This window comes from Chaetodon auriga, chromosome 11 (genome assembly GCF_051107435.1).
Source record: "Chaetodon auriga isolate fChaAug3 chromosome 11, fChaAug3.hap1, whole genome shotgun sequence".
Taxonomy (NCBI): Eukaryota; Metazoa; Chordata; class Actinopteri; order Chaetodontiformes; family Chaetodontidae; genus Chaetodon; species Chaetodon auriga.
Window position 1 is genome coordinate 23242607 of NC_135084.1, and position 23894 is coordinate 23266500.

Consider the following 23894-nt stretch of genomic DNA (forward strand, 5'->3'; position numbering starts at 1 on the left):
AAGATTGAAATTGTACTTAAATCTTTAAATCTAAAAGATGTTTAGAGTAAGCCCACATTGTCAAGAAAATGTGAATTTAGTGCTTCTCCAAGTTGTACATGTAAAGAGAAAGGAACATTTAAGTTTCCTGAAGTTTACATTTGGTTCACAGCTGTGATGCTGGAGCATCTGTGTACAGTAGGTACAGAAATGGACTGTCGGGACTCTGAAGTACAAAAAAACTGAGAGAGGGCATCATTGTCAGTCTGAAAAAGTATAAATATCGTGAAAAGAAACTGACGTGCATGACCATCTGTGTTTTGACAGGTGAAACTGAAACTGTTTTTCAGAATGCATCACAGTTACAGTTTAAGGTTGTGAATGCAGATGTAGAAGAATTCCTCGTATGTGACACATGTTGAAGTCAAACTAAAAGGAAACCCTGTTGCCTTCGTCATACCTGAATGTCTGTGTCTGTGGCCTCTTTGATCCAAAGAGGTGTTTCCTTTCTGGGTTCCTAACGCGACGCTACACAGCGCAGAAACTCCGACCAACACCAGGAAGGCCCTCATCAGTCCCAGGCCCTGCCGCTTCAGCATCGCCATCTTGCCCAACCTGAGCAACTGTGCACTTCACTTCGGCCCCGACTTTCTGGTTCCTCTCAGTGGAGCTCCGCTCCCACTGAGGTGATATCCTGGTTTTGCTAACGAAATGTTGTTGATGAACTTCCTAGTTCATTAGCTGAGATGGGACCTGTTGGTGCGGGTATTCATCACCAAATTTCATGTGACTGCCTTTCTTCTCCTCGTTTTTGTCTTCTTCGTGTTGTCTCTCACAGTTCGGTCACTCCCTCTCTCCTCTGTTCAGAAAGCCTAAAAGAGAACAGAGGAGAAAGCTGCATTACAATCATAACAATGAAAATACTGCTTAAAAACAATACAATTCAGCAAATTTACATTCATTTTAAGAAAACCTTTTCCTTGCAAAGAGATTAATCTGAATAAAAATGATGAATTGCAAACTGACAGCTAAAACAACAAATGAGTAATCACTCATTCCTGTCTGTTACAGTTAATCGACTGCAGTGGGAGATCTGACTTCTTAAATAGTTGTTGTCTTGATTAGGAAATTGTACTAATTACCCACACAATGCTGTCTGTAAACTCATTAGCTTTAATTCAATTAGACACTGATTCAGTGTGGGAGGTACATCTCATGTACAACACCAGGTCATACACCCAAAATCCAATTAAAGTAATGTAAATGATGATGTGGGAAAGTCACTAAAGGCAGATATTGTATCATGACTCTCCCTCAAATCCCCGTACGTGGGTTCAAGTTTGGTCAGCACACTGATCACTGGACAGGTGATGATTGAGGCGCCTTTGCCTCTCAGTGAGTGGAGCAGCAGGAGGAAGACGACATTTGATCTGGACAAAATCCAAAATGTGTCCATCAACAGTCCTGACATGAAGCAAAAAACTGCTTGCTTTTTACAAGAAATTGTAAATGAATGCTAATGAAGTGCCTTAAGTGCAATTTTAATGAAAGGGTCTTGGCGTATGAGTGTGTGGTAAAATTCATTTGATTAGCGCAATGAAGGAATGAATCAGATGATTCCAAGATGAACAGGTGACTGGGCCTTGAGCGACCGCGCTGCGTCTCTAAACATCCAGTTTGACTGTTTTAACAGAGCAGAGGAGGCAACATTGCTTCTTGCTGCTGCCGTTTAGTACCAAGTCCCGTGGTGTTTGTCAGTCTTTTTCAAAACCAACCTCTCAGGAGCTTTTCTTGATCTACTGCCGTCATGGTTATGGTATGGTTCAGTCCAGATGTTTCGATGACTAACACCGCTTGGTTAATGATTCAAAGTGTGTGGTCTCAGTCGCTTGAAGTACCTGATTACACTTCACTTAACGCAATAAAGTCACTCAATTGACCCACACCTATTTGTCAGATACCATCTCTTTTCCCAGGCCAGTGGTTATGGAATATTGACACGTCATTTGCACACAGCTGCATCTCTAATGAACCTCCATTATGGCACCTGACATGGTTGACAGGACTTTTGGGACACAGCTCCATGTTGTCTTCCACATAGACCTGCGGTGTCTCTCATTGAAGAGTGAGGCATCACAACAATGCCAAATTAGACTTCAAAATAATTGCACCAAGCCATTAGTATTCCAGCATCATTCAGGTAAACACTGACAGCAGCAGCAGCAGCAGCAGATAGCTGTGTGGACAGTCTCTCACAGTGCGGCTTCTTTTCCTTTTCTTTTGTCTTAACCTGGACTTTGCTGTTCCGTCTTTGCCTGAGATTGTGTCCACCTGTGTGTGTGTGTGTGTGTGTGTGTGTGTGTGTGTGTGTGTGTGTGTGTGTGTGTGTGTGTGTTTAATATTCAGTAGCTCATTAGATGAGAAAATTCCCTCAGGGCTCATTGGCTCCTGTTGACCACATGACCAGCCAACCAGGAAGTGTTGACAGTTAATCCCATACCGGCTCATCATCTGGCTAATTATCCTTGAGTCTTTTGATTGATGTGTGTATCTGTTTGTGTATCTCTAGATGTATGTGTGTTCATTCTTTTCTGTCATTTATCTGCATGAGCCTCAAAGCTGTTTCGTCTTTGCTGCTGCTACATAAAGGCGACCGCTTGAAGCCGCATATCTCAAGGAAAAAATTAAGGATTAAAAAGAAAAGTCAAAACAAATTAGAACAGTGAAGACCAAAGCAGAAGAGGGGAGAGGAAGAACCATGTCAGGTTAATCTGGCCTAATTTGTCCATTTTACTGAAACTATACAGGCTTAAGACGCCATTAACTTGTGTAACGAGCTGTTACGATCTGTTTTTCTGTGCACATGTTAGTTGAAAAACGTACAGCAATGCACAACAAGAAAACAATTGCAAAAACTCAGAAATATCTGTTCCTGGAAGTTTTCACTTGCAGGTGACATCATTTGTGAATTTGAACAGCGAATGAGCCAAAATTTCAAAGCGGTTTTAAAAACAACACCACCAAAACAATTACAAACCCTGTTGTGCCCTTGTTGTGCACAGAGTCGACACCTGCTATGCTGAATCTATTAACAGCCTCTCAAACTGTCATTCGTGTGTCAAATTAAGTGTCTGCTTTATTTAACAAGTAAAAAATAAAGCAACTCCAAAATAAATAGCTTTCACCAACATCCTGATGCCCTGCTACTGGTCATCTGTTATTTGTCTCAAAAACTGTCAAGTTAGACACATGAAAAACAGATTGATAGCACAGAAATACTCAGAGTGACTGTGAATGTGATGAAATGAGGCTGCTGTCAGATTCAAATAAAAGACGTGCTCGACAACAATCTCACACAGCTCAGTATTAGTTTCATTTTAATATACTCAGAAGTGAGTTTTGATATTACTTAAAAGCCTCATCAGCGCCGATGGATAGGATATTCCTGCACATAGTTTCTGTGGGTAATAGTCTGTAGTTGTTTTCTTTTCTTTACTGACACGGTTGAGGGAGCTACAGAGAAAGAGTGAGAAAGAAAATACAACACAGAAACAGACAGTGATAATGACTCCCCTGGGCGAACATGCCTTTTGGCCAGACCACTTCCTCTGTCTGAATACATGACTCAAGAGTCACATTAGAATAGTGAACTGTGTGTGTGTGTGTGTGTGTGTGTGTGTGTGTGTGTGTGTGTGTATACCATTCCCTTGGGCTCGTAGCGATGCTGTGAATCTATGAGTCAAGTGTTGGACTTGACTACTGTGATTCATTGGCTAACATTAGAGGGTAGCTGGACCCACGCTGTGTGTCTGTGTGTGTCTGTGTCACAAAGGTCAGAGCAGTCAAGTTAAAAAAAAAAAAAAAAAAAAAAAAAAAAGCAGGCTGACACATCCTCACAAACTGACCAATCACACCACACGTGTGTATTTATTAATGGACAACTGAGCGTCCGTTTGAGCGTGTCTGAATGCGTCTTTGAACGTGTGTATATGTGATGGATTACATGTGATGTGTGCGTGTGAGAGTTAGCGTGTTAATTAACCAGGCGTGTATGTGGTGTTTAAGTTCTACTTCTAAAAACACAGAAATGAATTCCCTACGTCAACGTGAAGCATATTCATTTTTTTCTTATGAGAAGAGGTCATTTTCTGATATAGACTAATGTTTTAGGATTGGGATCAGCTCCATCATCTCCTTCATCCATCTTGCATTCCTTTATTTTGCACCAAAACCTGTGAATATGGAACACAATGCTGAGCAAACTCATTTTTTTCAATGATGTTTAACAGAGACTCGGGGTCTGCAGTGAAAGGTTATTTGAGTAGGTAACTGCATGTCTCTTTGTGCGTCTCTCTCGGGTTGTTTCTCATGCTGTGCCTCTTCAGCCAGAGTAGCTGTAATAGCTGCTCAACTGCAATCACTGTGATTACCTCCAGAAGCACATAGGAGCATTCCACCAACTGTGAATGAATGGAGACAATTTTTCAAGCTTCTCTTCGACATTTTAGCTTTTACCAGCCCATTTCTTCGCTCTGTTCCCTATGCTTTATGTCGGGCCGCAGAATTAGACATGCGTGACCAAAGGTTGTGGTTTTAATCTCTGCAGTTAAAGCTGAAATCTGAAACTTTCCTCACACTGTCTTCTGACACAAAAACTGCTTAATTAATTCAGCCTCTGAATAACTGGGATGGCCTCCACTTGCAAGGTGTGGTATTACTTGACTTATTTAGGACTTTAATGCATTAAATATAATGATAAAAATGCAAACATGATGCCAGATATTTTGACAAATACACCCTCAGCATTTCCTAAAAACAGTCTGGATCATCATCATTTCAACCACTGTGATGTCTTTTGCTCATTCTCTGTCTGTCTCAGACATGTGGGAGACGTGTCTCTACGACTCGACCGTTAAACAACAGTGAGGGCTGTTTAACTCTCTCTCTCCCGTGTTGTCTCTGCCTCTCTCTGTCCTCCTCTCCTCACACTCCCTCTGTCTCTGTCTGGACTGTGCCTTCGTTTCTCTCTCTGTCTTTTCTGAGCCAAACCTCCAACAGCAGCATTAAAATAACATTGGAAAATGTCTGGAAACGACACAGAGGAAAAAAACAGACTTGACCCTGCTCCCCCCCCCTCTCTGCTTCAACTTTCTCTCTCTACTCTCTCTCTAGGGGTCAGTAGTAATAAAGGTGATTCATTCATGTACGAATGTGATATATACCCCCGTCTGTCTTGGCTCACTGTGTGTGTTTGTGTATGCAGCAGACTGTGTGTGTCCTTTCATACTTTCCCCCCTGTCTTCACATATTGCCTGTGTCAGGGAAGCTGAGGCAAACAGTGGTCTTACTGTCCATTGTCTGCACATTGTGTACAAAAGGAATAAAACATACATGTGAGTTAAAGGAGAAAGCAGCAGAGCCACGGGTACATGTGGATTTTCCTTCTGCACCCTCTTTCCTTTTCACATTAGACAAAGCTTTTCAGACGTGGACTTGGTCTGATCTTGAGAATCAGAGAGGTCCTCAATCACTCCATCTACAGAACAAAGCCGGTTTTAATCATTTGGCTTTGTCAGGTGCTGTTTGGATAGATTTTTATCTATGAAGCTGACATGGCTGAAAGGCGGATTCTCACAACTATCTTTGTTAAGATAATGGGTGTTGACTGTTGTAAACAGTGGGAAAGTGGCTTTTTGACAGTGATAATTTATGACAAGTTTTAACACACCATCACGGCTGCCATGACATCTAAATTGCTGACTCACGTTTGGCAAGTCGCTGTTTCTGCTCTGAATGGACCGCAGTGACCATGAACTGTCCCCAAGCCATGAAACTAAAGGATTATGTCGGAATTAGCCAAGCGGCCGCCACGAACAGGAAATGGATGTAAAATGTGTTGTTTGTTCCCCCAGCGCAGCTTGAAGGCGACATTTGTCCCCTCTGTGCTCTCACAGCCACTGTGTCATCGTTTGTTCCTGCCACACTGGTGTCAGTTGGCATAGTGTCGAGTATGTTCTGACATGAACCAAGATGGCGGTACGGCAGAGACTCGTGTGCCGCTGCCGCGTGCTGAACTTGAACTTATTTGATAGAGAGATAGAAACAAATGTGTGCGTTTTAAAATCACATTAAAAGTAAGAACCTCTTTGACTTTAGTTTTTACAAGGATTAGATTTGCATTTTTGTGTGATAACCATGACTAACACTGTTGCATTACTTTGCTTTCTCAGCAGGGCATCAAAAAACATGTCTGTTCTGATCAAAAAGGGTACTTAGCCAGAGCTATTTACGGTGACTTCGGTTTGAGATTTGCCTGAGAAGATGCACTCAAGGACACCACAAACAAAAAAGAAGTGGCTCTTTCCTGGACTAAACCTGTAACCATTCACTCACATGAAAGCCCCTCCAGCCACTGGACCCTGCTTTAACCCCAAACACTATTTGAACCAGATGTGGTAGTTTTTTCTGTGCTTCTGCTGGGATGAGAAATAGGGTCATATGAGGTTTAAAATGAGATTTTCGTACTGTATAAATCCACTCCTACTCTCCAAAACAAATCCCAAAGCCATTCTGCTCGAGATGCAAAGCTGTGAACTTTTTTCTGTCTCTTCTTGAAATGTCTGGTTCCTTCAAGTGACATGTTCTGCAAGGGGAGATTTAACAAGATGAGGGATGGATGAAATGAACCAACCAGAGAGCAAGAAGGTCGGGGAGGAGGAAGAACGAGAGAGACACCATCAGAAGTAAACACAAAGTGCGATCATGTTTCTGTCCAACAACTGTCAAATGAATTTTACAGAAACTTCAGAGATGTTGCAAAGACCACAAATCATCATTTCCATCTGCTGGGTTGAAGCCAATGCATGCAATTTTTGAAAATTAGGAGAAAAACAAGATAACAAGAAACAAGGTTTCAACCAGAGAAGATGGGCTTGATAAGTAGATCTTGTCATCATTATCCTTATTATTTTGGGAAAAATGATTACATGAAAACCAAGGACTGCAGAGTGGGACTGAGAGGACAGACAGACAGACAGACAGACAGACAGACAGACAGACAGACAGACAGACAGACAGACAGACAGAGACTCGGCATATTAAAGTTCACTTTGGGTGTCTCGTTTCGGTGGCCGGCTCTTTGTGGTCTGTTAAAAGCTTAAAAACAGAGCGGTGCTGAAAACAGACACCCGGCGTTTAGCTCACACCACGAAACCTGAGGCTTAATTGCCTTTCAATTAGAGGAACTAATAGGCGTGTGTGTGTGTGTGTGTGTGTGTGTGTGTGTGTGTGTGGTGAAGCGATTACAAAGAGAGAGCTGCAAAGCTTTCTCAGCATTCGCGAAAATAAGTATTAATGAGAGGCGAGGAGCAGCTCCACAGACCCACAGTTACTGCAGAGTTGGTCTTCGCAGTGTGTGTGTGTGTGTGTGTGTGTGTGTGTGTGTGTGTGTGTGTGTGTGTGTGTGTGTACTTGTATGCCTGTGTATGTTGTGGTAGGTATGTGCATGTGTGTAGAGGTTGCTGATTCCTGTTAAGCCATTAGTGAAATTCAAGTGCTAATTACCACCCACAAGACCCTTCTGCTGTTTATACACCCACCCACCCACACACACACACACACAACACACACACACACAACACACACACACATACACAGATTCTTCATGTGGTCTTATCTCTAATCAACCTCACTTTAACATCATTAGAATCTTTTTACATGAAAGGAAGCGGATTGCAGAATGTTCTTGTGCTGCTTAATGTCCAGAACATGGACGTCTGATATGTTTCAGTAAATTGAATTATGATTTAATCTAATCATTGTGCGGTTTATGATAATGCTTTTCATTGTGCTTTCTCAGCATTTCTGCTTTGTCAGACAGTTGACCTTGACCAAAATGCTGGGGAACGGAGTGAAAGACATAAATCAAGGGTCTGCAATTTGGGTTTGTCTTGTGTACTTTTTCCCCCTTCAATCATAGACCCACAGTGCTGAGCCCAGTCAAAGGCACATGGCTGCACTGACCTCCATCACTGACTTTGATGGTCAGAGTGATACAGTGAAAAATGTGCTGGGTGTGGGCATATACCTCATGTGGTAGAGACTTGCATTAGTCACAACCAAACCATTACACCTGTTACCGATATCTCTGAAGCAAATGTACTTTGTGTCACGGAGCTTTGATAGATTTTTGATGGAGAGAACAGAGGATCAGTTTCCTCAGTGAAGCAGATCTGTTTCCTCTTGGGAGACACAGAAGTGTCAACTGATGCCCTTGTGTGGACGAGGCCGAATCATTGTGAGTGAATACGGACTCATTTAGCTGAAACGCAGTTCGTAAATAACATTGTGGGCCTTGGAGAATAGTTAGGAAACAGGTCAACGAGCTGAAGACAAGCTGCACACGGGAACAGTTCAGCTCCACAAAGAGATCATTTTTTGTGGCACAGAAAGTGTTCGCCCCATGTTTTATGGCTCTCAATAAGAGTTGTGTGTTGAATGTCAGTCACATCACAGCCACATGTGTATAAAGATAAAATTGACTGATATTGAAGTGGAAAATATTTTCAGCACAGTGCTGTAGTGGCAGCAGACTTCCTGCTGAGCAGAGTAACTTCTCCAGCATTGCCATTAGCACAACAACAACAAAAAAAGAAGTTGTGGCATGTTGTGTTAATCTGAAGAATGTTGAATAAACAAAGCTGCTGCTGAAGAAGACAAACAATGTGCTGACGGCACGCACAGACTTCCATTTGTTGCATTCAGCTAACTAGCACCTAATTAACTCTGCTGTTGTTGTGTTTGGGAAGTCTAATTCACACTCCGCGAAATTGTCCTGTTTAAAGCACGTTACTTCATAAAAATGAACTCCGTGTACATGTGTATTTTTGTTTTGCTCATTTTGATTAGCATCCTCAATTACTGACAATCACACTAATTTGTATGGAAATAATATGCAATTTGTGGTAAATTATGTGCAATCAGAACAATTTTTTCTGCTAATGAGACAGAGATGGCTTTTTAAAATCATTTGGCGAATGTATTTTGTGGCTTGTTAATAGTTTTTAGGACCAGTATTCTTTACTGTTTTATCGGCTCTGACCATGGTTCACCTCCACAAAGACAGCTGCCTCATAATTTCATATCATGCAGTTAATCAAAGGGGGATTGGTTGCAACACAAAACCAGCATTTCCCACATGGAGAGAGTGGATATTGTCTCTGCCATTCATTCATTCAGACAGAAAGTAAAGGTCTGCTTCATTTTAACATTCACAAACATGTAAACTGTAACTAACATCCTCCTTGTTTAAGAAGCTCAGACAATAAATATGAGCGAGAAAAATATGTTGTCAGTGCAGTGAAACATAATGAAAACATAAACAATGCCAGTAATGGGGTGAATGTTTCAGCGGTCGGCTGCGTCACTCTGCTCTTTCTGATTTGGCTTTTCAATTCGTGAGGAAATCCTCTGGGCTGAAAACAAGCTGATGGCCGAACCAATCAGCTCCCTGTGTTCTTCCAAATGAGCAGCCGAAATAGACAGCAAAACAACGGGCGAGCTGATGAGATACAGTTCAGCTTGAGGCAAAACAATGTAGCTCCAATTAGCCTGGCGACCGCTGTTTATTGGCTATTGGCTTGCATGGGAATGCCTTCTTCATTGGCTTTAACTTTGTGACTATTAGGCCTTTCACTCCTGACAATTGGAAAGACAAACTCCACATTAGGGACGCTCACAGTTAATTATGACGAGTTATCGCCAAAATGCCCAACACTAGAATTAAAAGTGTGAAAAAAAAGAAAAAAAACAACAACAACAAAGACGGCAGTTCTGTGTTAAGACCTTGTACTGTGTTAGAATTGACTTATTATTGCCTTTAATGTAAAGATTATAAATGTGGTGCGAGAGGACATCCTCAATTAAACAGCACTTTCATTTTCCCTCCCTCCTTCGCGCTGTCCTTCTTTCTCGCTTTCTGTTCTTTATGCTGTCTGCTTTTACTTCTTCCAACATCTCGTCTTTTTTTCCTCTTTTTTTTTTTTTTTTTTCTGTCACAGTCCAGTAGGATCTATCCTTGCAATTATAGCTTTGCATTACAGCGTTAGAATGACTCTGTAATTACAGCGGAGGACTTTTAGAATATACTTAGGAATGGAAAATGGATAATCACATGGTGCTGCAGAACATCACAGGTTTGTTTTGTTTTTATTCTCCATTCTTCCCATTTTACTTTTTCATCTCCGGCTTTGAGAAAGAGGCTCACGGCGCTCTGATGCTGGACGTATTCTTGCACTGCTTTGAAAAAGTCCTTAATCAATCATCCCGTCTTCATGTGTGCACACATCCACACATAGTTAATGAATGAAGTGCTCCAAAAGCACCTCGTTGAGGACATCTGCAGGGGTTCAGAGGCCACAGTCACATATACACTCTCCATCGCAAGAGATTCATGATACTGTCACTGCACCTTTTAATCTGAGAGAGATAAAAAGACAGATGAGGACGACGGGACGTACCGAGAGCCAAGACAAACACAGAGAGAAGAAGGGGCTAGTCATTGGGAAAAGATGGCGCTTAATCATAAGAATAGACACACACAAATACACAATTCCTGGAATAGAAGTGTGTGTGGGGGGGGGGGGGGGGTGGGGTGGGCGGGGGTGGAAAGTTTGGGGAATTTATGCTATGGAAAAGCAAGCAAAACCTGAGACTCTCTTGCTCACTCTGTCTTTCTCACTCCCTATCTGTGTGTGTGTGTGTGTGTGTGTGTGTGTGTTTGTGCGTGTGGTTTTGGTCTATAGCCCCTGAGGGAGGGAGAGAAAGAGAGAAGTGGGGGGGCAGGAAACGGTGGCGTCTGGAATTGATTTGAGGCTAAAGGAAAAATAAAATACTTCAGATTCTTAAAGGCTCGGGGAGCAGGGACAGACGACCACAAAGAAATGAAGAAAGGTAGGAGAGGGAGAGGAGGAGAGGCCACATCGCCACAAGAAACAAAGCGGGGGCAGGAGATATAACGACAACATAAATAAGGCATTACACTTCTGCAGTGAAGTCTGTGAGGCTGCCATGAGTGCGCTGTGGCCAGATCTTGTCTGTCTCTTCATATGTGCACAAAGGGTTATCCAGGCTGCATGACGCTCTGATTCCTCTGCTCGGGCCAATTTGTATGTCTTTGTGTCTGGTGCTGGTGTAAATTGTTGACAGAGAAAACAACACTTGACGACCGATTATAAAGACAGCCAGATGACTTTATATTCAAGGCATGAGATTGTCCAAAATATCAGCTTTGGCACCAGTTTTGCAGCAGTGCCAGTCAATCACTGAAGCCACACGCTGGAATATAAATTAGTCACTTTGTCATAGTTAACCTGCAGAGTAGCTACAGCAGGAGTGCAACTCAGGTTTAGAGGAGGAATTAAGGAAAAAAATGTCTGCAAAATCAAAGGGGAGATTGAGAAAATAGATATGAGGAGGAGGAACAGGAAAGTAAGCACTGTGGAGAACTGGAGTGAAGGGAAGATGAGGGAAGAAGGGAGTCGAGGGGCGAGTCACCGGAGGGAAGGAGAGTAACTTGAGACACTGCTGCAGTGGCTTGAGATTCACTTTAAAACCTGTTTCACACTCCAGCTGTGAAACTGTTTATTTTCTATCCCATTTCAGCAGCAGTGTAAAAGCATCTGTGATCCCCCCACATGTAGGAAATGTTTCTTTACAGGGAGATCCAAACTGAGCTCAACCTTGAGCACTGCAAAATGATAAAAAGTCACATGAACCAATGAAATGCACGGAAAGCGAACCTTGATGTCCTGTATGGTCGTACTGAAACATCAGCCTTTTCTTAATGTGAGGGCACGAGTCCTTTTGCCGTCCCTGATAGAAGCTGAAGTGGAGCAAAGAGAACTGGTTTGTGTATGAAGGGGCTCTGATGGAAAAACTTCATCATCTGATGAATGTGTTGCTTTGCCAGAACTTCAGCATTCCTCCTCTTAAACCTCTGATCTGGCCAACGTTAGAAACAACATTACATCAGCCATTAAATCAACCTTCAGTTCACTGTTTTTTATTTGAAAACTGTGAATCACCACACTGCGGAGGACCAGTAAATGTGCCATTAACTGATCAGCAGGAAGCTCATTCATCTTATTAGCAAAGCTCGTTAAACCGACCACAACAATGATGAAGGCTGTTGTGTGTTATTGGCCCCATGCAACAGTTATGCAGCTGCCAAACCACCGCAGATGGAGGAGAACGAGGCAGGTAAAAAGAATTTATGCTGCCTTCAAGTCCACAACAAACTAGTGAAATTCTGAGTACGGCGACGATCTTCTGAAACTGATCAGCTGAAGCAGTGGGGGAAGTGAGGAAGAAAGAGAGCAACAGACAGGGATTTGTGTCCAGCCAGGTTAGCCATGTGTGCTCAAGCTTTAGCAAGCCCAGCGAGTCTGTTCCAACATGATGAATAGAGACTAAAGATATTAGAATATGAGACAGAAAGAGAGCGATATCAAAGGGAGGCTGAGAGGATAGGAGGTGGAAATCCTCTTTTTTCCATTCTTCCCCATAGAGAAATGAGAGAGTTAATCCTCAGGGGCTTACATTTGTTTTCTCTCTCTCTATCTCTCTGTATTTCACTATCTCTGCCTTCTGACATTCTCTCTGCTCCCTCCTGATCTCCACATTTCCTCCCTCTCAATCTCTCTTTGTGTTTTTCTGCTCTCATTCTGCTGTTAACCACCATCCATGTTTGCATCTCCTCTTCCTCCCCTCCATGTCCTTCTCTTGTTGAATTCCCTCTGTCCCCGATTCTCCATCTTTTCCTCTCTCCCCTCTATCCCTCCTTGCAGGGTTTATGGGTTTATGATGCATGGTAATCTCACTGCAAACACATTTATCTGCTCATTCTTTATCTCCCTTTCCCTTTCTTATTTTTTATTGTTGCTCAGCAGGTCTCTCAGCTGTGTGATGATGCTTATAGGATATTTACATTTGATTTGTGCCTACGGAAGTGAAATGTATAGACACAAGAGCTCAACAGGGTAGAACGGGACAAAACTGACCAATGAAATGCAGGACAGAAAAGAGGACAGAACAGCTGAACAAGACATAAGAGAGCAGTGAATACAAATTCAGAGCACAACAGCACACATAAAGGCCAATGCAGAGCAGAGCAGAATTAAAATGAAATCCATGTAAGAGGAGAAAGGGGGGGAAAAAACAAACTTTCATCTGATCTTTAAAATGAAATTAAAAATCTGTGAGAAAAAGAAAATCTCCATCCATCCATCCATCCATCCATCCATCTGTCCTATTAGATCCATGTGTAATGATTTACCTACATTTAAAAAGCAATAAAGCCATCACATTTGGGTCACAGACTATTGTTTTTCGAGTTCTAGTGGAAATCCAGTGCAGGTGGCTCTGTGGCGGTAGGCTTGGTTGATCAAGCCGAGCCTGTAATCTCATATTGGAGGATAACTCCATATCTTTCATCCTTTGAGCACCCCCAAAAGCAATTTCCCTCCATTCAGAAATGCCATTTTCTCCTGATAGTAGATCCCATAAGCTTTCAAATTAAACACCGTCACCTGATTTCATCACTCAGTGTTCCCAAAGCTCTGATGATCACATCATCACCTGTGTAGCTGTTTTATAAGCAAACATCTTGGACATAATTTGACACAAAATCAGGCTGCAACCTCCCAGTGCCCCCCAATAAGAGTTGTAGGTTCAACACAGTTTGCCAAATGAAACTCTGGTGGTATATTCACTTCTCTGCCTGCAGGAAGCGACAAAGAGAGAATTACAAACTGTATGCAAGGCAGCAGCTAATCAATCCTTGCAGAGAAAGATGGATTACCATGTCAGGTGTTATGCCTTTCTCTTCTTTTGGGTTGCTTGATAAACCAAAGTGTTTTCTGGCGTGACATTTTATGATTGTTGGGTATTGGAGTTCAGATGTTTCGGCTGCCATTTGACTTTGCCAATCTCTGAAGGTGCCTAGGGCATACAATAGCAAAATGTCAGTGACATTCAATTGTAAGTTTTAATTTAATGCCAGTGTTAACTCTGTAAGAGGGAGGGTTTCAATTTGTTAGATATCTCGTGAAATGAGACTGCAATTATGCCGTTTTGTAAGTGTCAATCCACACAATAGGTTTGTCATTGCTCACTTACAGACCACTGTGCCATCCAGAAGAAAACCTCTCATTTTCGATTTTGTGTGCAGTTGAAAATGATCTAAAGCTGAAAGAATCTGTCTTCAAAACTCCTGATGTAATGTACTTCACACTCATTTTTAGGCATTAGGCTGATGCTCTTATTCAGAATGGTGAAAGGCTGAGTGCAAGTGCTGGTATAAGCTTAAACCACTGCATTGCAAATATTACAAAAGACATCCAAAGAAGGCAGTGGAAGCATCAAAGCCACAGTCAGTGTCCAGATAGCATTCGTAGTGACACGTTTCTGTTACCCTCGAATGATCCCAGAGGAGTGATGGCAGCAAGAGAAAGCAGTTTTTATCTCTGAAGGTTCCATTAAAGGATTGATGTTTCAAAGACGCCTGATACTCTGTGTAGCTTCTTGCCATTTTCCGATGATTCATCCACCCATCATCATCAGCAGCAAAGCCTGTCTGCAGTTTAAAATCAGCCTTTTTGTCACTCTTAAGTGGCCACACAATCAACAGGTAATAATGAGCCTCCGGAGCTGATTAATCACACCCAGTGTCAGTTTTTATTGCGCTCCAGCTTCGCAACATCCACAGGAACACAAGCAGTGACACGCAAACACCAGCTCCAACCTCCTATATCCCAGTAAGATAACGACGAATGATGGATGGGGATGGAAGCCACTAGGATCAGGAAAACAAGCAAAGTCTGTAACTGAGTTATGAACAGACCAGTCATAACCAAGCAGGTGGTCAGAACAATCAGTCGGATTTGCATAAATTTCGTTACGACCCGCTTTAAAGAGAAACAGCCTTGAATCAAAGAGCTCAGGCTTCTTATGACAGACTTCTTCCCAGACTGCCGCTGTTGCAGCTCATTGAACTTGTGGAATCATTTAATCACATGGCAGCTGTTTGTGTTTGTGTGGGTGGGTGGGAATGGACAGTGTCTTTAAAACTCTCCCCAGGTTTTCCTGAGTATTTATTGATGTGTGCTTTTCTATATCTAACTCTCAATCAGTCAGACTGCTGGGTAATCAATACTGGTAGAGGGCATTAAAACTCACTCCATGTGTGTTTGTGTAAATCCCTGGAAAGGGAATCTCCTCTCTAATTCCTGCTCCTTATCTGTCCCCCCAGACACCCATCACTGTCACATTTTTCAAGATGTATGAGTCTGATAGTTAATGAGTTTTAACAACATTTTCCTACTCTACGCTCTCGAGAAAGGCTTATCAGGGCTGCATTGCACCCTTCACTGACTTTTATGTGTTAATAATATACAAGAAACTGCTGTACTTTGCATTTTCTGCTTGTTGTGTTAACATTCACTGTTGCACACAAGTTCGGCCGTGTTGTGCAAATGCCAGACATTTTTCTTTAGGTTAAGAAAATAATTTCTAACTGCCAGCGTGACATTAAACAGAGCCTGAACTCTAACTGGTTTCCTTTCAAGACGTTACGTTAAGACTTTTATTCGAACACTTTTTTACCTCTTTTGAGAACAAAGGCCTGTTTTAAACATGGATTCATGCCTCTGCCGTTGCAGCCAAGTCTATATGCATGTTGAAATGAAGCTTTACTCATTCTTCAGCGGCCACACAATGAACGCATGATTATAAAGCTCCAGAACTGATGAATCACATCCACGGCCAGGTTCCATCAAGCTCCATAAATGTAGAAGCAATAAGGCAAAAATGCAGAGAGAAACCATCGTGACCCGGTTGACCCACTTTTTGAGGTAGACGTGTCTTACACACAGAAGATCTGATCATTAGTAGATGAAGAAACAGGGTTTTTGAGTTGCCTTTTTTCTGTGGTTTGATGTAAACCAGTGGCAGAAGCACACTTTCATTTCAGGGGAATTCTCATTTCAATATCTCATTTTGCAATCGTTACGCTACAGCTACACTTAATCTATGATGATGCTGCTGTAAGCATTACATTTGCTGTAGTTAATGCATGCAAAATCATCACGCAAGTCAAATAAATGCACTGTATACATGATCTGCATGCAAACAAAGCCAAAGGAGCAATACAGCAGCAAAACAGCTCCTTCCATCTGAGAGAGATTTGAACTGATTGTTGACATTTTGCCATAACTACTGTGATGACAATGTGTCTCACTGAACCTGGAGTTGACACTGAGGTTTGTGCAGCTCAAGTTTGCAGCTCTGTCGCCAAACAAGATTAATTCTGCGGGGCCTCAAGACTTTGGCTGAAGCTAAGCTCTGTGGTTGAACTCCCTGTAAACTGAAATGGAGTGTAATTTAGAAACTATCACCCCATATCATGAAAACAGCAAATGAAGAAAGAGAATGGATGCTTGGCCTAATATCCTCTTGCTGTCTCTCTGTGTGAAACTGGTATAGACAGAAATAACTGGGAAACATAGCCCAGGGCTGACACATGCATGCACGTACACCCACATAAACACACACAGGACAATAAATTTGTTGCCTTCTTTCAGCAGCAATGTGCCAAAAGGAGAAGGTGCTAATCTGAGAGAGAGAGAGAGAGAGAGAGAGAGAGATCACGAAGGAGAAAGAGAAAGAGAAGGAGGGGTGATGTGACCTGAGACTGGTTCAGATAAGCACTTTTGTTCCACACACGCACACGCACACACACACGCACACGCACACACACACACACACACACATATAGAGGATGTCTTTGTCAGTTTGACTGCCGCTGAGTTGTCACGGTGACAGAAGAGGTCATCTGGATGAATGCGTCCTATTATGGGGTATGTGCTCAGATCTCGGTTTGGAGGTCAAGAGGTTAAACATCCAATCAGCACACAGCATAGCTAAACCCTTGAAACCAAGAATCATAATAAGTTACCAGCGGAATCAATAGATGTCAATGAGGACACATTTCAAAGGCAGGCGCCAAGTTTAATAACAGCAAAAGCAGATGGAAGAAGAGCTTAAGTCTTCATTTATGTCTCCCTGATATGAGTTTTCAAAGGGCAACACTTAAGCCCGCAATAGCTGATACTTTGCTCGTATTCAGTGTCTGTAAATGTGGTCTTTCTCGTTCGACTGTGTTTCCAGAGCAGCTGATTTTGATGGCCAGACACTGAAACCCAGCCTGGACTGGATACATAGAAATGAATGGATGGGAGTAAAAACAGAATACTGTGGCCACATGTTAAATCTAGTTTAATTACATGCTCAATCATGATATTCACTGTTAATGCGCGGTGTTTGATCATCTGTGTAATAATCTCCTTGTGTGTTGTCTCACCTGGTGTGACACTCAACAGTTTGTTCAGACTTGATCAAAATATTCAGCGATTTGTTTTCACACTGTGTTTTCTGTTGTGTGCTGTGTTTCCGTCCTGCTGTCTGTGAGTCTATTTGTCTTTTTCCAGTTTCCAGCCTGTAGTTGAAGGATTAGAATGCGCTGTTCTGAAATCGGCTCGTCAGCCTGCCAGCCACTGATAAGCACACTCAGGATCGATTAGATCTGCCTTTAATCTATTCAACTTTTTCCAGGCGAAAGGAAAAATGCTTAGTATGGGAGATGTGAGGTGTGTGATACGGTGACTTTGGGTACACGTGCCCAGAGGGCAAATGCATTGTAAGCCGCATTTTCAGCCATGAGATCATATTAAATATGCATTTTTACAAGTCCTCTTTAACAAGCCGCTGTAGGCAAATACAAGCTAAACAATTCAGAATAATTTTCTATTAACCATGAAGGACAGAGATCATTACTGAGGGAGACAGAGGCAGCGACAAGAAAGTGTCTTTGTAAAGAAAGAATGAATGAATGAAAGGAAGGAAAAGCAACACAAACAAATATAATAACATCATGAAAGCACAAAAGAAAGAAGGAAGGAATGAAAGGATTGGAGATAAAGCTCTCAGAAAACAGAGCACTTCCACTCTCCCTGAAAGAGATGGAGCCAGTTTAACAGAATGCTAAACAGGCTGGTGAGACCTGATGTGTCAATGCCAATTCACAGGCCTTTTGATTTCACACTCAGATAGAAAAAAAGGCAGAACGCACCTTTAGCTCATTCCTGGTGTTGGATACGTGGAGGGTTTTCTCCTCTGCACGGTGACACAGATCTGCCTGAGAGAGGGAGAGGGGGGAATTTAGATTAATCACATGTAAGAAGTGCTGTTTATTGAAGATGAAAGGGTTCAAAGACATTATACATGATGTGATTACACATGTGCTAATTGAATGCATTGTATGTCTCATTATGTTGTGCCTGTAATTGTGCAGGCGATCGAGTAAGAGGAGAGATGTGTGGCTTGTTTACGTCAACGTAAGAGAAAAACTGGACACAAACCAACACAAAGTGATGGGTTTGGCTTGGAGATATAAAATCCACTTTTTGAGATCGAGCATCACTCAGAATACTTAAAACAGTCTCTTATGCAAATTTAAAAATTAGAAACTTCATAAACAAACCTCATGCAACCTTTAAACACACGTGAAGCTGTCGGATACCATTTCTAATCCTCCTTTCTTAACCTCCGATAACAAATTCTGAGTTTGAAAAATGGTTTCAAGCCACTGAAGAACCACTTCAACAAAGACAGCAGCAGGCTGACAGTGTTCTGTGGAGATTTGGGGTTTTCAAACTGTGTTCATGTTGCCCTCACAGATCTACTGCATTTCACCACAGTAATGCACGACCGGCGTCAGTGAAATATAAATAAAAGATATTTAATTCATATGTTGCCTGAGCCGGTACTGTTCTGAATTCACCAGGCCCCTTCCTGGATGTACAGTGCACCCGCCTGCAGCTACTTTATGCTTGTTAAGACTTTTACCATACAGCCTGATGTATGAGCACAGAGAGGACAGACTGCACAGTCTAAACACCACGCACCGAAAAACAAACTCACAGTTCAGCTTTTCCTGTTATTTTCCTGATTAATTACCGTTTACATCACGCCCTGATGACAGAAAAGATGACGATGGGCTGACAGTTGTTAGTGTGAGGTATTACTTTCAGTTTTGCTGCTCAGTACTGGTGTCATTTCATCTTTTTTAGAAGCAATTTTAATAGAGATGAGAATTAACAACATTAATTTTATGATGACAAGTATCGTCTGTATAGCCACAGCATCATTTAACCTTTGCCTCGACTGCATTACTGCCCAGAAACTATTAAAAACAGAAGAAAACAGTGTTGCACCACTTGACATATTCCTTTATTGAGATGAATAGTCAGTGTTGCCAGCCAGTGTCGGTTAAGTATTTTTTCAGTATTCTCAGGCAAGAGTAATGCTTCCAGTTAATGCACAGTGGATTGAAACCGCGGGGTTACGAACAAACTTTCTGAAAAGGATGGCAGTTTGAACTCAGCCTCTTCTCCTTTTGTGGTTGTGTAAGCAGAATATTCCAGTCCAAGCTGTCCTGACTTTCACCTCGTCCGTTACTTTCATACATCGGGACATCTAATGTGTTACTGCTTACATGGCACACAGTGGGACTTCAAATGTGAGCAGAGGTACAGTAAAGTGTGCTCAAGGACACTTCAGCACGGCACTGGGGTGTTGCAGGTCACCGAGGCCCTTTGTTTATGAGACCAGATAAATCTCAGCTTTAAACAAGCAGTTGCTATCAAACAATGGTCACAAATGAGCATGTGCAGCAGTGTGTCAGTATTTAAGTCTTGTGAACGTCTGGAGCAGCACATGCATGCCGCCAGTCTGGATCAGGGCCTGGAAGTAGGATGAATCAAGATGAGAATTGGTCACGAATGTGTTTGAGGAAATTCGTGAGCCTCTGCCTTTATGTGTCCATTGCATTCCAGATCACCCGAGGTGTTATCTGGGCAGGAGAATGAGCAGGACATGCTCTCGCCTCCATCAGTAACTACCAGTGAGAAGCTCTTGAGTGGGCTACTTAACCCCGGCCTGTCCCGGTGGAGCGGTTCAGGGTCTGCGGTGGTGCTGAGTGGTTGTACAGAGCAGCTCCCCTGTGTGAGTGTGAACATGGCATCACTGAAAATGAAAATCTGCCATTTGAACAAGCCTTCACTGGGTAAATAAGGGTAAAGAAAGAGAAGAAAGCAGCCGAGACACATACGCTTTTCTAAAAGAATGTGTTCCCTTCCATCTAGTAATTATGTGGGTGTGATGGTACATGAGTGAAGAGATGAGGAAAAATAGTGCGAGGGAGATATTTTATAACGTCGTAATGACTAAATATCAAAAGGCCAAAAACTGCCTTTATCTTCTGTGCCACATTTCTTTTATCCACATCTTTCTAAATGTGCAGTGAGAGATCACACAGCTCCGAGGACCGAGGCTCTGCAATAATTAACCTCCCCTCCATTTTTTGCAGGAACTAAAGATCAGAACCAGCAGCTTCAGCAGACTTTTGTACGACTTTTAATGGTTCTGTTTTATGTGGTTTTTTTCAGAACAACAACCAAAATGGAAACAAGATTTTAACATTTTCACAACAAGATTTTGAGATGTTAAACATGATAGTAGTTAAGTATCCACATGGTGAGTTCATATCGGTTGTGTTTAAGCAGTTTTGACCCTGTTAAATTCTCCCTGAGAAAGACACCATTGTGTGAATTTAGACATATCTGCATTAAAATGTCAAAAAGTGACTACAGCAATCACTACATTTACATTATCCCAAATGTTTCTAACAATGTCCAGACCCTTTATTCAAGGTAACAGTGTTTCATGTGGTTGTAGAAACTGTAACTTCCATACGGGGTGATATGTCAGAGAGTGAGGAAGGAAGTTGGCAAATGTGACGAATCTTAAGGTTAATTAATACTTTACTTCATCTGTGAAAGTGAACAGTGATGACAGCACCTCCCATGCTCCCCTGCAGCCTGATCAAATCCCGTCTTTTGTTGTTGTTGTGATTGAGGGACCCTTAGCGGCAGAGAACATACTGTTCATTTAAATAAAACCAGAAGCACTTCTGAATCATGCAATAATTGCTACTGATGTAAAATCAAGAAGGATTTGGGGAATTCAGAATGCTGAGTTTCCCTCATTTCTTTCCTAAATATCAAATTCATTAAAAGAATGGATTAACTTGTGCGCATTACAAGAAAGTGACAGCAGCAGTGCAATTAAATTTACAGCACCATCAACACTATCATGGTTTTGAGCATAACTCTGTCAGGAACACCTTCATCATCAGCAGAGCATTCTAACAAATCATTATTATTCAGTGTTGGTAATACCCCTCAAGTATAACACCAATCATAATCACGCTATCATTACTGTCATGGAGCAGATCGGCCTGCTTTGTATGCAGAGGACACTGGCTCCTTTCACCTTGTTAAAGAAGAAAAAATGGATTTTCATCAGAGTGTCTGAAGCAACACGTGCTGACACAGCACACATCGTTAACAGCTACAATCCAATGTGCTGTCCGTAACGACGCCGCAGATGTTTTAAAAATCAAGCCGTGCGCTAATCATTATTGTGTGATATGAGCGATGTCGCTGTGGAATCAGACCAATCACTATTGTGCTCCCGTTATTATCATTCTGCAGCTAAATCTGCCTGCTTTGTATGCTGAGACGATTGAGCTCATTCCAACCAGAAAATGACAGCTCGTTATGTGAGGGGAAAATGGATTTCACCATGTTGTGGTATTGCAAGGGACCCTGAGACAATACTGTCAATACTATAAAGCGCCGTCTGAATCAGTTCTTGTGCGAAATGTGCAAAGCATGAATAAAGGCCTATTGATTGGTAGTCGACTGCCAACAACTCTGTTGCGTACATGTCTCACTGCACGCGCACAGGCTTCCAGAGAGTGATATCATTTAGTATTGATTTATTTTGATGAATGGCATTCATATCTTAAGAGTAATTTTCCTCATGATAAACACGGTGAGAACCTATGAATCAAATGTTTTTTTTCTTTTTTTCTTTCAGCAATAGATAACAATCGATATAAAAATGAACGTTTGAGAGATGTTTTGATGTATGATTTTACTCCAGCATTGCCCTGGATGAGCAGATAGTTGTTTTGGCTGCAGTGTGCTTCCCTGATAGGACTGCTCAGTGCTTCAGAGTACGTTATCATCTGGATCTATACATTGAAACACTCCACACCCCTGCTATATTATACTCTAACACAACACACAGAGGCAACACCGGCACTTAGTGCAAAGCTTTCATTTCATAATGCAAGAAATTGAATATTTATGTCATATTACGATGCGTTGTTTTATGACTTCTGTTCCCTTCCGTTCAACATAAGAGGAAAAGCAGGTATGATATGATGCGAGCTGCAGCTGCGAGGAACAAGTTCATTTAAGGATAGAAGCAGTCACACTCTCTCAGCTTAGCTCCCCAGAATCACTGAAAATAATCAGAAATCTACCATTCATTTATTATTTATTTCTGTATTTATTTATTTATTTTTCATTTTTGGCCCAATGAGCAACTGTGGTAGTCATGCAGACCTGCAACACACACACGCAGACACATGATATTTGCACACACATTTCATGTACACATGCAAATAGACAGATTGAAATCCAGCCATTAGTGCTGTGACTGTCATTAGCTAAAAGGCCCGAAGCTGGAGTGAGACCAGAATAATTATTCTGATTATAGTCCTCTAGCTGAGCTCTCTCCAAACACATTACACTCTCCCGGATTAAAATCTGGTGTTTCATCTAGTTTCTAAATCAAGATGCAAGGATTTATCTCATGGTAACGGCCAATTGGAATCTCAACATTACCACTGAAACTGGAGAAAAGCCAAAGTTTATGCAGTCCTGTAAGGGCGGAGAGCAAGTGCTATTAGTTTGCTTGGCCTGGAGATAAAGTTTGAAGCCATTTTTACTCCTCACACAGCTACTGCACTGGCTTTATAGGCCAGCATAACAGATGACCTTTACATGGAGAAACTTTGCTATATCCGAGGGCCCCTAAGTTATTCCTGACCCAGAGGTTAAGAGGCATGTTGGCCTCTGCAGACATTTTGACAACAGTGGAGGGTTACTGGGAGGCACTTGCCATTCAGGACTGTCCTCTCCAGCACTAACTGACCACAGCGGTCAAATATGCAGCATCTGATCCAACAGGACGGTTGAAAATGAGCCTTTTAAGATGGCCAAACCTTTCTTTTTGTGTGGCTCCTTCTAACAGATGAAGGGTGACCGCAGCTTGCAGTAATACCATGTGCTACAAAAATCAAAATTATAAATCATATGTTTGATGGCAAGTAGCTTAAAACACCCATGATATGTAATCACAATATCACATGTCACTGAATGGGTGTTTATGTGAGGAGGTGATTATATGCATGGATGTGAGGGTGAATATGGGCTCGTAACTGTGAGCATGTGTTCATGAGTTTGATGCTCTCAGTACGACTGCGGTGAAATGATGCAAGCAGAATGTGATAGCGGCTTTGAGGATCAGCACAGTGGGCGCAGCTGGTAGATACACACACATATTGGCTGGCTGGGACTGGTGGATCCCAGCTGTGTCAGTATTATCCATGCGCCAGTATGCATTCACAGGTGCATGGGCATGTAGACAAACACACACAAGCACATTTTATTATATGAGTGTGTGCACGTTAGCGAAGGGCTACCTCGTGTGCCCCGGCGCACACACATTGTTCAGACTTCCCTGCATGTTCACAGTCACATTGGCAACTAAAGTGGCAACTGAGATGTGACTAAATTTCCAGCCGTCCACAGAATAATCTCACACTGTATTTAACTATGAGGCTGTTCTTCATCTACGCTCTTAAAACTTATTTTTGGTGCACAATT

General features: G+C 42.1%; 1 protein-coding gene across 1 annotated transcript in view; it reads right to left on the reverse strand.

The window, feature by feature from the left end:
- Nucleotides 1-23894, reverse strand: part of cdh11 (cadherin 11, type 2, OB-cadherin (osteoblast)) — an 85367-nt gene that overhangs the window by 26710 nt on the left and 34763 nt on the right. The window contains exons 2-3 of the mRNA XM_076743169.1: nucleotides 18164-18229; nucleotides 440-851 (exon numbers count right to left, since the gene is read on the reverse strand). Of these exons, the coding sequence (XP_076599284.1) occupies nucleotides 440-584 (145 nt within the window). The 5' untranslated portion in view covers nucleotides 585-851; nucleotides 18164-18229. The remainder of the gene's footprint in view (nucleotides 1-439; nucleotides 852-18163; nucleotides 18230-23894) is intronic.